The sequence below is a fragment of the Neolamprologus brichardi genome, chromosome 6 (assembly GCF_056152115.1).
Source record: "Neolamprologus brichardi isolate AB-2024 chromosome 6, ASM5615211v1, whole genome shotgun sequence".
NCBI classification, from domain to species: Eukaryota; Metazoa; Chordata; class Actinopteri; order Cichliformes; family Cichlidae; genus Neolamprologus; species Neolamprologus brichardi.
Genome location: NC_142109.1, coordinates 10229268 through 10241575, shown reverse-complemented (window position 1 = coordinate 10241575; position 12308 = coordinate 10229268). Strand labels below are relative to the sequence as shown.

The 12308-nt window shown below is 39.2% G+C and overlaps 2 protein-coding genes across 6 annotated transcripts in view; one reads left to right on the top strand and one right to left on the bottom strand.

Moving 5' to 3' along the window:
• The window catches only part of trim2a (tripartite motif containing 2a), a 38255-nt gene that overhangs the window by 14129 nt on the left and 11818 nt on the right, over positions 1–12308 (top strand). For all 5 annotated transcript variants that reach the window (XM_087841656.1, XM_087841658.1, XM_087841654.1 and 2 more), the window contains exons 2-5: positions 979–1157; positions 3364–3601; positions 4146–4297; positions 4405–4585. In XM_087841656.1, coding sequence (XP_087697782.1) covers positions 1024–1157; positions 3364–3601; positions 4146–4297; positions 4405–4585 — 705 coding nt within the window. In that variant the 5' untranslated portion in view covers positions 979–1023. The remainder of the gene's footprint in view (positions 1–978; positions 1158–3363; positions 3602–4145; positions 4298–4404; positions 4586–12308) is intronic.
• Positions 5720–9535, bottom strand: LOC148102488 (uncharacterized). The gene is made up of 4 exons (XM_087841653.1): positions 8953–9535; positions 8253–8408; positions 7365–7457; positions 5720–6872 (listed from the first exon to the last, which is right to left on the bottom strand). The coding sequence occupies exons 1-4, from the start codon at positions 9451–9453 to the stop codon at positions 6546–6548; spliced, it is 1077 nt and encodes a 358-aa protein (XP_087697779.1). The 5' UTR covers positions 9454–9535; the 3' UTR covers positions 5720–6545.

Below are 12308 nucleotides of genomic sequence, written 5' to 3'. Positions count from 1 at the left end.
ATCCCTTTCTTCACATTTTCCAAAACTGTCCAGTAGACCAGATTGGAAACTCTGCTGGGTTGTTTTTGGTTCCCGGGCCCTATGTTTGACACCCCTGAATCAGACTATTTTTAACAATATCAGCACTCCGGTAATCTTAAAAAATAAATAAATAAATAATAATCTGCACATAACTTCGTGAAAGTAATTAGGAAGTGTGCTGCACGCAATCGAGACTTTGTGGAGGCACATTAAAGATCTTCATAATGACATTTACGAAATCTATGTTATGTGGAGCAGACGTACTGCATCTGATATATAAATGTCAGCGTCTGTGCCAGTACCAGCGTGGCAGAGCGGGATTTGCCTTTAAGCTATTTAAGTTAAGCAACATCAAAAGAAAACGCCACATGCACTGTTTTGCCTTGATATTTATCCAGCTCATGGTTTGGGGAAATTGCAAACATTGCATTACTTGCAGGATCAAAAGCCCAAAAATATAAATATATATATATTTTACACATCTAGCTGTTGCCATAAATCCGGCAGCTCATCACACAAGTTCAGTGTTATTGTCGGTCTGCTTATTTTAAATAAATATTTTAAATAATAAAAATGTGGTAAAGTCAATTTGTATATATATATATATATATATATATATATATATATATATATATATATATATATATATATGCACAAAATTGTGTGTGTGTGTGTGCGTTTTAAAGAACAACAACACGGTTTCATGTCCTGTTTGAGTGGCTGTTTGCAGTTGCCTGGTCACAGGCGCCGATTGATGTGTCTCTTTGTGTATTTTTGCATTTCCTCTGTGGAAGGAAGAAAGTACTTTGTCTTTGCCTTCGGCCTCAAACTCTGATCTCTGCAGCCCCACAGAGTCCCGCTCACCACCACAAGATCTTCATTGTGCGTTTGATCCTATGTGATGCCACTGTGTTTACGTCCTCACCGGTTTTGTTCTCCCTCCGTGTTGCTCCGCAGGGTGCAGGGTAAGAGGAAGAGGGACTTCTATGCCAGAGCTTTAGGATGGCCAGTGAAGGCTCCACTATCCCCAGTCCTGTCGTCCGCCAAATTGACAAGCAGTTCTTGATCTGCAGCATATGTCTGGACCGCTACGAGAACCCCAAAGTCCTGCCCTGCCTGCACACCTTCTGTGAGCGGTGAGTGGAGTTTCCAAAGTGCTGTAAGTGTTGTACTGTTTTATGATTTCAGACACATGATGCAGCCTATAACGGTGCAGTAATAATAATAATAACAGATTTTTAAATGGATATCTCATTGCTTTAAACTTGTGCGTTATTTTAGGAGACAGATCTGCATCGCTGCTGTTGACTCCTGTGTGTTGGTGTCATCCTTGCTGTTAAGCAGCCTTTGTTTCTGACACAAAAGACAAACTGTTCACAGTGTGCGCCTGCCTCTTTGCTCTGGTTGTTTCTGAAGCATCAGTGTGCAGCTGAACAATATACAGTCATTTCTAACTCTTTCTGTGGTGCATAACTACTGTGTTTCACACATAGACGCTGGGATGAACATTAAAATATTCAGCTCCACCACTTACCTTTGTTTGACTAGATTAAAGCTGATATGAGCCGTCATGTACTATATTTACATGTGATTTGATGATCATCTTTGGGTCACTGTTTATTACGTCCTCAGCAAACCGACAAAGAGTCTGTTGGAGGCTAGACAAGCTGTGACAAAACACTTTTTCTTATTCACCTCGAGCTTATTTATTTCATGTAAAAATAAGACTGCTGCACAATGGACAACATATGTGTCATTGATGATATCAGTAAATGTAGTTCAATAAAGGAGAATTAAGATGAGCTGAATGAAAAGCACAACAGCTACATGCATAAACAATATAGTTTCACATATACGTTTTTTTAAAAGACTTGTGCTGTCGTTTATTTTCTTGTTGGACTGAATTTATTAAGTACTGATGTGGAGAGGGATGTGAGCGAACAAATTTCGTATAACACAATGATGATTACCTTCACCAAGGAGGTCATGTTTTTGGTAAAGTTTGCCTACATGTGTCTGTGAAGGTTCTCAGTCATCCAGGTCATCGTAGTCAAAGGAGCTTGCAAAGAAAAGTGTCTGGACTTCTTTAAGTTACTTGAAGACGTTTCACCTCTCATCCGAGAAGCTTCTTCAGTTCTAAGGTCAAAAATATTGGGACCCACACCCAGTTTCACACCTTGGCTCAGGCGATTAGAGGATCATCAGGGGGCCCTTTTGTCCCTCTGTGGGGGGACACTCCCACTAGGTTTATATCTGGGACTCTCCACATTTGACCTTAGAACTGAAGAAGCTTCTCGGATGAGAGGTGAAACGTCTTCAAGTAACTTAAAGAAGTCCAGACGCTTTTCTTTGCAAGCTCCTTTGACTTTGCCTACATGTGTGTCTTTCTGACTGCAAACACAGTTTCAAACTAATTTGTTAAAAAAAAAAAGTAGTTGTGGCTTCTTCTTTTTTTTTTTGGTAGACTAGTTTTGTGTGCGTGGCAGGATTTTAAAGTATTCTCTGCCATGTTTGTTTTTCTTGTACTTTATTTATTATTGTATTTTTATATAACTTTGGATGAAGTTACATACTCATTGTGGTTGTGAGCAGGAAGCTGGCGTTTTTATGGTGGCAGCGCAGTGAGTAGCACTGTAGCCTCTCTGTGTAGTTTCTAGCTGTGCTTGTTTACTCGTGCAGGTGTTACTGGATTAAAAATATAAATATATATACTGACTTTAAATAATTTGACTTGTATAATATAAAACACTACATTTAATGGAATTTCAGTATATACATATTTTATGCCAATCACATTTTCCTTAGTCATTAATGAAAGAGATTTTATTGTTTATTTTGAGTTTGTGATTGGTTCACATTGCATCCTGCTTCCTGGTCAGTGACTACTGGGAAATCCCTGAGATGAATAAATAGATTTGATAAATATGATTTTATCTCCTCTAACACACATTAGGAGAGATAATTGGGTAACGTGGCAGTGCTACATGATGGGTGCTTCTTATAACTCTGCTGCAACTTAATCAACACCTTCTCTGACATGGTGTCAGTGTCATAAAGCGCACATTAAAAGCTTCACAATGACAGGATTTATGGCACGGTCATTGCATTTGAATACACTACATTGCACAGATGTCGTTGATAAGTGCTGCTGCAAATCACTGTCAGAGTATAATCGTTCCAACCACTAGATGGTCTCAAAGACAGGATTTTGACCTGCTCTGTTCTTCTTTTACTTGAAGGACAAATAAAGCTGAGAATAAAGCTTTAAGAGTTTTTTTTTATGTCAGGCAATAAAGCACCTGAAACTACAACCTTTTTAATACACCTCTTGTCCTCCTGCAGGTGCCTGCAGAATTATATCCCGGCCCACAGCCTCACACTGTCGTGCCCCGTGTGCCGCCAGACCTCAATCCTGCCGGAGAAGGGTGTGGCGGCGTTGCAGAATAACTTCTTCATCACCAACCTGATGGACGTGCTGCAGCGGGCGCCGGGCAGCTGCAGCCAAGAGGCCGCCGCTCTCAACAACATCACCACTGTGGCTACAGGCCAACTACTCTCCTGCCCAAACCATGGAGGCAGCGTAAGAGCTCCTCGCACTGACACCTGACAGCAAAGTCAGCTTTAACATTTAGTTAGGGTTATAGATGTTATAGTTATAGATGTTCAGAGTGGAGCTGAGGGTGAAGTCAGGAGATCACCAAGTCATTATGTTTCATAATCTGAGCGGCTGTCATGCCTGTACACAATAATTTCATAGCAGTCTCGTCCACATCTGTCTGGGTATTTCAGCGTGGAGCAGAATATCAAACCAGCTGACGGTGCCGTGATTCAAGACGTCGAGATCATTTTAAAGCAAAGAACATTATTTATTGATGGGCAAGAGTTTGTGCAGTAGACTGATAAAGTGACGCAGCAGAACAGTGTCCCCAACAAAAGCAGGAAATAGGACAGGACTCCTGAGTCTGGAGATGCAGAGTTGGCAGATGTGAGATGGAGACATTAAAGGAGTGTGTAAGCATGCAGGATCAGGAAGATGGTTTATTTCCTCAGCATTAATGTGGATAAATGGGTCTATGACTCGAGCCTATTATAAATTCAGATCCCTGCTTTTTCCTGATTTGTAGGTGATGGAGTTTTACTGTCCTCCGTGTGAGACAGCCATGTGTCAGGAGTGCACGAGCGGCGAACACGGAGAGCACCCGACCGTGCCTCTTAAAGACGTAGTGGAACAGCACAAGGCCTCATTGCACCACCAGCTAGATGCTGTCAAGAAGAGGTAGGCAGCAGCAGCAATATTATTATGTAAATACTGTCATATTGCACTGCAGTGATGATTTTCCAGCTCTGTCACACGACCATGACATTTTACTCGACTGCCTCCAGGTTACCAGAGATCGACTCAGCCCTGCAGACGCTGTCAGAGATTCTTCAGCAGCTGACCAATCAGAAGAGCGCCATCGAGGACGACATCCACGCGACCTTCGATGAGCTGCAGAAGACCCTCAATGTCCGCAAGAGCGTTCTACTCATGGAGCTGGAAGTCAACTATGGCCTCAAGCAAAAGGTGAGTGCAGAGTGAAGCACAGCTGGGACTTTGGCTAAAATGTAACAACCAAATAGGACAAATGTGAAGCACTTAAATGAGCCTGATCTGGAGATTTTGGAGCATAGACTAAAGTAATCTTTTCCCCCGTCACAGATTCTTCAACAGGTCAGGGCTATCCAAATAATATAGATAGTATCAGTACCAACACTGGTATTCTTACTGGCCCAATACTGACACGAGAGGATTGATGCGTCTGTTTGTTTCTCTGCTGTAAGCTCAGTAGATTATTCTCGTTTATCAGACAGCAGACATGTTGGCGCAAACACCGCTCCTCTCATGCAGGCACATTTTGCTTCACCGTGTTTGTTGTTGTCCTGTGGTCATGTGACTTAGTTGCCAAATGAAGGTAGACAGAGACAGAGCCCACTGTCACTGCCATTCAGTGAGCCAAAGAATAACCATGTCGTAGTGAAGGTAATGTGCCAGCCACTCCAAAGTGTTCATCACAGTTGTTACTTCAGCAGTCAGATTGCCTCCAGACTACACTCTAAGAAATAAAACGTTGGATTTAATTGACAAAGTTAAGGCAATCTTTTCCACAAAACCTGGTCAATTAAACATAAATCAATATGGTTGTTATCTGCAATTTCAATGGTGATGTATATCAGAAGTGAAATTGTTCATTAAAAGCAACAGCTTTCCTTTCATTGTTACTATTTAACACCATTAATTAGAATTTAAACACCTTGTTCATTTTATTAACTGTATTGCTTTAGGTTCAATTGACAATATTAATTTGAATTTAATGGCACCATTTAGATTGTGCTTTGGACCTAATTAATTTGATTAATTATGATTTAATGAATAGTTTCATCTATATGCTAAATGTTTAGGTACCAACAAAACAAGTCTAGAAAGGTTCCTGAGTTGTCATCTATACATTGTAATTAGGTGTTTGGACCTTTCAGAGGTCTTCAGCAAAGGTCTAACACTTAATTACACAGTACAGGTGACAACTCAAGAACCTTTTTACACTTGCTCACACGTTACCATTTAGAACATTCAAGATTTTTGCACTTCAATAGAAAACTCTTACACCAAAGCTTACATAAAGTGTAAATGCAAAAAAAAAAAAAAAAAAAGGGTGCTGCATCAACAACTTTATTTACGGTAAGCCTTAACAAGGCAAAGCTTCTACAGGGAACAACACCGCATAAGGCAATATTAAATGCTTAAAGTGCATGACCAAAATTTAAACACTGGAAACAACTTTCGAGTTTCAACAAAGTGACATTGTAGTGTGCCGTAAGATGTCAAATTCAATACAATTGGTGATTAGTCAGATCCACAAATTTACCACAGAAACTTAAAAATCACTGTATAATGCAATTACAGAAAATACTTAAGTGACACAAAAAGGTAAATCTGGACAATTTAGTCCCCAGTTCCAAAAATCAGATTCAGAATTATAAGTTTTCTATTATATAATAAATTTTACAATAAAAGAAATGCATAAAGCAAATCTCAAAATATTCTTAATTAAATCTTAATTAAATTAAAAGTACAGGTGACAACCTTAGAACCTTTTCACATTTATAACACTCAAGATCCTTGACCTACAATGGAAACCTGGTACACGAGAACTAATATGAAGTGTAAATACAAAAAAATTTGTGTTGCTTTAACAACTTGAACAAAAGCCTTCAATGAGGCAAAGCTTAAACAGGGAAACAACACTGCATAATGCAACATTATATGAAGTGTGCAAAATAAAATGTAAACATCTGAAACAACTTTCCAGTTTCAACTAAGTGACAGTGTAGTGGCATTGGCATGTGGTAATGGCATTCAGTAAATCTCTTAAATATTAAAAGCTATGACAAAATATTTATAAACAAGGATCAACATATGCATATTTATAAACTTTTAAACAGTAAAACAGAGCACTTATTTTGGGGGACATTTCGATCTAGAAGAGTCATTGCGTCTCCTTTTGGCAGAGTTTGTTTTTCAGCACTTGTATTTTGTTAGACAGTTTTTTGTCTTCCAGTCCCATGAGCACCTTCTGGAAGAACTCAAATGTGTAGCGAAGTGGCTTTGGGTAACTCAGATTGAGACAGTAAATTAGCCCAAACAAAAGTGCACACCCGCTCGCCACATCGAGAAGATCCGGCAAGACGGTGCATCTCTCGATAATGATGCCAACATCTTCAAGGGAGTCATTAGGCTGTGCTCCTTCATGGATTATTTTATAAACACCCAAATCCATCCTCTCGAGCTCTTCAGCTTCCATCACATTGACATCCTGAAAACAGGAAAGACAGAAATATTTTAAATCCGTTGTATTTTGGTCATCGCATCATCTATCTATTCACTCCATTTTAGTTAAAATGGTCCACACTACCCTAATTACACATATCTCTGAATGAGACTGAGGAGAACAGACCAAAGAAAAATGTGGATTTAAGACTATCACCAAATAAAGACCAAGAAGAAGATACATGAAACATGGACAGAGGGCAGAAGGAGTATGCATTAATAATATTATCAATATTCTGCTGACCAAGGTTATTTTCTTTAGTTTTGCATAAAACAATTTAAGTGAATGGAAACAAAATCCTAGTATTTCCCATGCACTTTATTGTTGGAAGCTAATTTAAAGAAAACTGATTGCTGCCAGATCAGGAGAATGCCTGGGCTTGTTTAGAAAATACACTTTTCAACTTACAAAACTCTGGGAATTATGACAGTCAAAATTTTACTGAGGGGTGGAATATCCCTTTAAAAATAAACTTACCATGTACTCTTTGATGAGATTTTCAGGGTTCTCATTCAGGTATATAATCACAGCTTTAAGGATGCATTCACGCTTCACTTCGATTCGGGAACTCTAAACAAAACAACACATGCAGCACAATTACTTTTTTGAAGTTTTTAGAGACCCCCACAGAACTTAAGTCAATTTTTATTGTTGTTTAACCAATTCATAATTGTTTCTAAGTAATTTTAAACATGCTTTTTGCAAGCAAGTAGTATTTTGTGTTAGAGAATGAGAAGCTTACCAATTCATTCCCATAAAGATGATAAGTTATGAGTCCAATTACACTGATTGCGATACATTGGGTCATGGAAAATGCAGCTTTAGCGTGGTGTACCACCCGAATAAAGGAAGAAAAGTGTTGTTGCATAGGAGTGTTGTTCAAAGGAATCAAAAACATTTTGATAGATATTTCCAAAAATTAATGACAAAAACTACACACTGTCACGTTAATATGAGGTATGCGGGTTACCACCACATTTGCAGTATTTATACCAAGTTTGAGTGAAAAAAAATAATCTATTGTGTCACTGAGTTGTGGCGAAATGTGAAATGTCCTCTGCCTTTGTCTTTTCTCAGTGTAGCTAATTATTCCTTTGGACAATTAATGAGTAACAAAAAAAGAAAAGAAAAAAGCTACAATGCCAGCAGCGGCACTTATGGCCTCTAGGGGCATGAGTTACTTAGTTCTGCTTTGTGTCAGGACCAAATCCAGAATATAAGCCAAAAGCGAGATGAGAAGTATAACGCAAGAGAGAACAAGCAGAAAATGACCCAAGAAAGTTAAAAATACAGGTTAATAACCAGACCTGAGATCAACCTGCAACTAATCTATTAGTTACAGAACATTTTAACAAGACAGAATACCTGTGAAATTGCAGACAACGCTGCTGTGATCCGCCGCGCTGTTTCCCCTCCTTTTTTTCGTAGAATCTTCATCAACTGGTCAGAGTACTGGTCAAGACTGCTCATGAATGTGGACAGCAGTGGAACTGTGGTGATTCGGGTGAACTCCGCATTGATCTACAAAGTTCAAAAATACAATTTTTAAATAGTTCAGCTAAAAACAGGACTAAATCCAGACCAAACCTGATCTAATCCCAGACAAAAACTTCTGGTGCTGTCCAGGTTTGATTTAAAGAAAAAAAAAAAAAGGGGGAGGGGGGGGGAATCGATTAATCAGATGGGAATGTGCAAAATCAATTACGATTACAAAAAAAAAAAAAAAAAAAGATTTTTAAATCGACAGAAAAGTTATTCCAACATGCCACCCAAAACATTTATAGATGGACCGGCAGAGTCAGGTGGCTGCAAAAGAGTGCCTCACCCATGCAGTACGAAAATCACAAAATGCACAAATTTTGCACTTTAGTTGTAAAAGGAAACTCTGACGTGTATCATGTTAGCAACGTCCTGTTTTCCCAAAATTTTTCGTTCCATTGGAGCTGCCCTTCTCACAACACAATTTAGCTGCACTAAGCTGAAAAGACATCAGCTCGGTGACATCAGCTTTGTAGCAGTACTTTTCTGTTCACGGACAGTTTTTAACCAAGACTCAAACTCATACCTCAGGTACTTTGAAGAGGGCCGGCCATCTGCTCTTGAACTCTGCGATGAATGGCATCTCTTCAATCACCTCTCTTCTTCTGTGTGCAAATGTCTTATCCATCTTTGTTTTGATTATTTGATCGTTGTTTGTTTTCTTCACCTCAATCAGTAGTGCTTGTCGTTCTTCCTCCAGACTTTTCTTCGTTTCTCCTGCAGGGTATTGTGGTAAAAAGTTCACTTCTGCTTTCCGTGGCTTTTTGACGTTGTTTCGACGTGGACTCTTCTCTCGTTCTCTCTTGTGTTGTAGAGTGTTTATTGCCACCTCTGGGCACCCTATGTTTCTCAGTGTTGTCCGGTAATTGGCCATTTTGTATTTTAGGCTTACTTTCCAGCCTTCACAGCCCGTCACAGATCCGGTCTCTTTGAGAAAGGGATATTTTTGAATTAACGCTTTAGCGACATCATCAATATCTCCACTTGATGGATAAACTTTGTATTTTGCAATTTCTGAGGCCAACATATCTAATATGTCAGATTTGAGTTTTGGGCTCGGGTCTAAGAGAGTCCCATTGTTTTCATATTCTTGCTGGGCTCTGTGTAACTGAAACTCCACATCAAAACTAAACTTTGGTATTGGAAAGTTTAAGGGCCATTTCCGCAAGCGAAGAGATGAACAAGAGGCACTGGAGTCTGAGGAGGAAAGGATGTCAGTGTCTGGCAAGGATGGTGCATCAAACTCTGGTAATGTCTCTCTGGAGGCAGCTGTGGGTGCTGTGGTGGGCACAGTGGACGGCGCAGAGTTTAAATTAGTGTAAATTACTTTGACTGTACTCTTGTCTTTAATGTCCTCAGTTGTGGTTAGATTCATGTATTCATTGTTCAACTCAACATCTCTATATTGAAGCCTGAAATCTTCAGTCAATCCAAACTGTCTTTGTATTTCCTCTTTTAAAATGTCCACTGAACCAGGGATTCCAGAAGGAAGCATCAACTTGGATGAATTGTCCACTCCAAGTATCACCCTCAAAGTAGCAGCCATTCTTCAAGCTGAAAAACAAGACCAGTGCATAGATTATCCATAGGGATTTTTTTAAGAAATACTGTCCAGCAGACAATATTTCTAAATACATACATAGATAATTCCTGGATCATGAAACACTACTCAATACAGTCTAAAGAACATGACATTTTTATTTGTAAAAAATACACTTACTTGTTGCCACAAATGTTTGTTTACCTAACAATGAGTGAAAACAAATAAAACAATTACCAATGTGAATATATCTTTTTAAGGTGACCATCCGCAAGTGTCCCACTTCATAGTCGCATAGCGGGTATGGGTCGGCCAGCTCTGTTATGGATACAACAACAACATCTGTTGTTGTTTGTAGGTGAAAAGCTCTATAGTGCTCCATGTACCATGAATTTAGTCTTTTCAGAATAAGGAGGGTCTCTTTTTTAATAATGCACAAATGTTGAATTTCACAGAAATCTGGTAGCCCACCACATGATCCGTGCACAACAATCATCCCCTTTTTGTACTGAATATTGTTCACAAAACCGCCAGTGGCTAAGTTAACAGCAGTCACGTCTGGATGTTTGTTAGAGATACTTTTCACAACATTGTCTTTAAGGACATCCAACGGCACTTCTGTCACGCGAGTAACATCTGTAGAGTTTTCATCATCAGGACAAAGCATTCTATACGCAACCATTAACTGATGTTTACGAGCTAAAGAGCCGGCTATGTTTCTGAAGCTTTTGATGTTCCGAACAGCCTGTTTGAAGAAACTATGCTTGGCCTCAAATCTCATCGTCCATAACGAGACAAGAGGACCAAAACATTTGATCATTTCTGCATAGTGCTCAATAAAGTGGTGTTTAGGCATCAGTTTTTGGTTAGGAAATAGTTGTTGGTAACGCTTTCGGTGCTCTGAGACCTTACATTCCAAATATGCAACAGATTGAAGACTGTGAACAGGAGCTACTACAAGCTCGACAATATCTTTTAAGTCTAAAATAACCAGCCAGGCTGGTTCATCAGCAGGGACATTTGGTCCAATGATAAAAGGAAGCAAGCGAATAAGACACCAGTTTTCGTGTGCGTTACCCCAAAGAGAACGTCTCTTCTTCTTACTTACAGCTTTTGATAACACAGTGGGGCGATTAGTTTTATCTCCTTCCTTGTAAGGAAAAGAACGAATACGATTGTTCAGTTGTTCGAGAGAAAAATACTTTTTTGACACGAGAAGGTCAATACACTGGGCCAACTCGACAGGAACGATTCCTTCAAAGAAATCGTGCACAATGTCGGGAGGGTAACCAGTAACAACATTAAAATACGAGAGGTTATCCGTTAAAACACACGATTTTCTTACACCTAAACAGTTCACACCTTGTTCTTGAGCAGTCTTGATATGAAGCCGATGATTTTCCTTTGTTCTTCGTTCAAATGATCCTGTCTTTACCTCACACGTATTTATATCAGAAAGCTGGGCTGTACAGAAACGACAAAAATAATTAGCTGAAAAAATCTGCACAAATCCTCCAAGCCCATGGGCCCCCAGATTATCAGCAACGACACACTGAACGGTACCCTTGATAACCGAACCAAGGAGGGGCACGAATAAACCTTGCTTCTCAAGTCTGACTAAATCACGCAGCAGAGGCTCAAGTACTTTTTCATAACCAAAAGATTTAATTAATTCACTTTTACACAACAGTGCCAAGTAGATTGAAGAAAGGGCTGAGCTGCAACCAGAAGGCAAGTTGCCCAGAATCCAATAAACCGCACAAAGTTTGTTTTTTGCGAGATGTTCCTAGTGGGTTGCACACTTCAAAATCATCAATATATAGGCATAATGAAATTCTGAGCTCTTCACTTGAAAAAAAAATATTGTTCTTCTGATTCTCACCGTCCTGAAAACATGTAAGCAGTTGTGAATTTGAGTGACTCCTTTCATAGTTTTCAACTAGCTTTCCGACAATATCTTCACGTTGAAGTAACTGCTCCAATAACTTTAGCAGTGGAATATATTGAAAGGTTTTTTTTTTTCCCCTCTAGAACATTTTCCTCTAGAACATATTCCTCTGGCTCAACAACATTAAACTTTTCATAGTAAAACTTCTTGCGCTTAAATGTTGTTTCGAGTGATCCTCCTTTTGCAATACTTCTAAGTAGTGGATTTCCAGTGTATAATGCAGTGCACAACTCATTCACTAGTGATGCACTAACCTCAATATTATGCTCCTTGAGAACAGCCAAAGTTAAGCTATTTGTTAAGGGTATAGCAGAAGTAGTGAATAGAAAATGTAGCCCCTCGAGTAAATTGTCAATTGCTGATGTTGGTACATGTGAAAAGATCTCCAACTTTA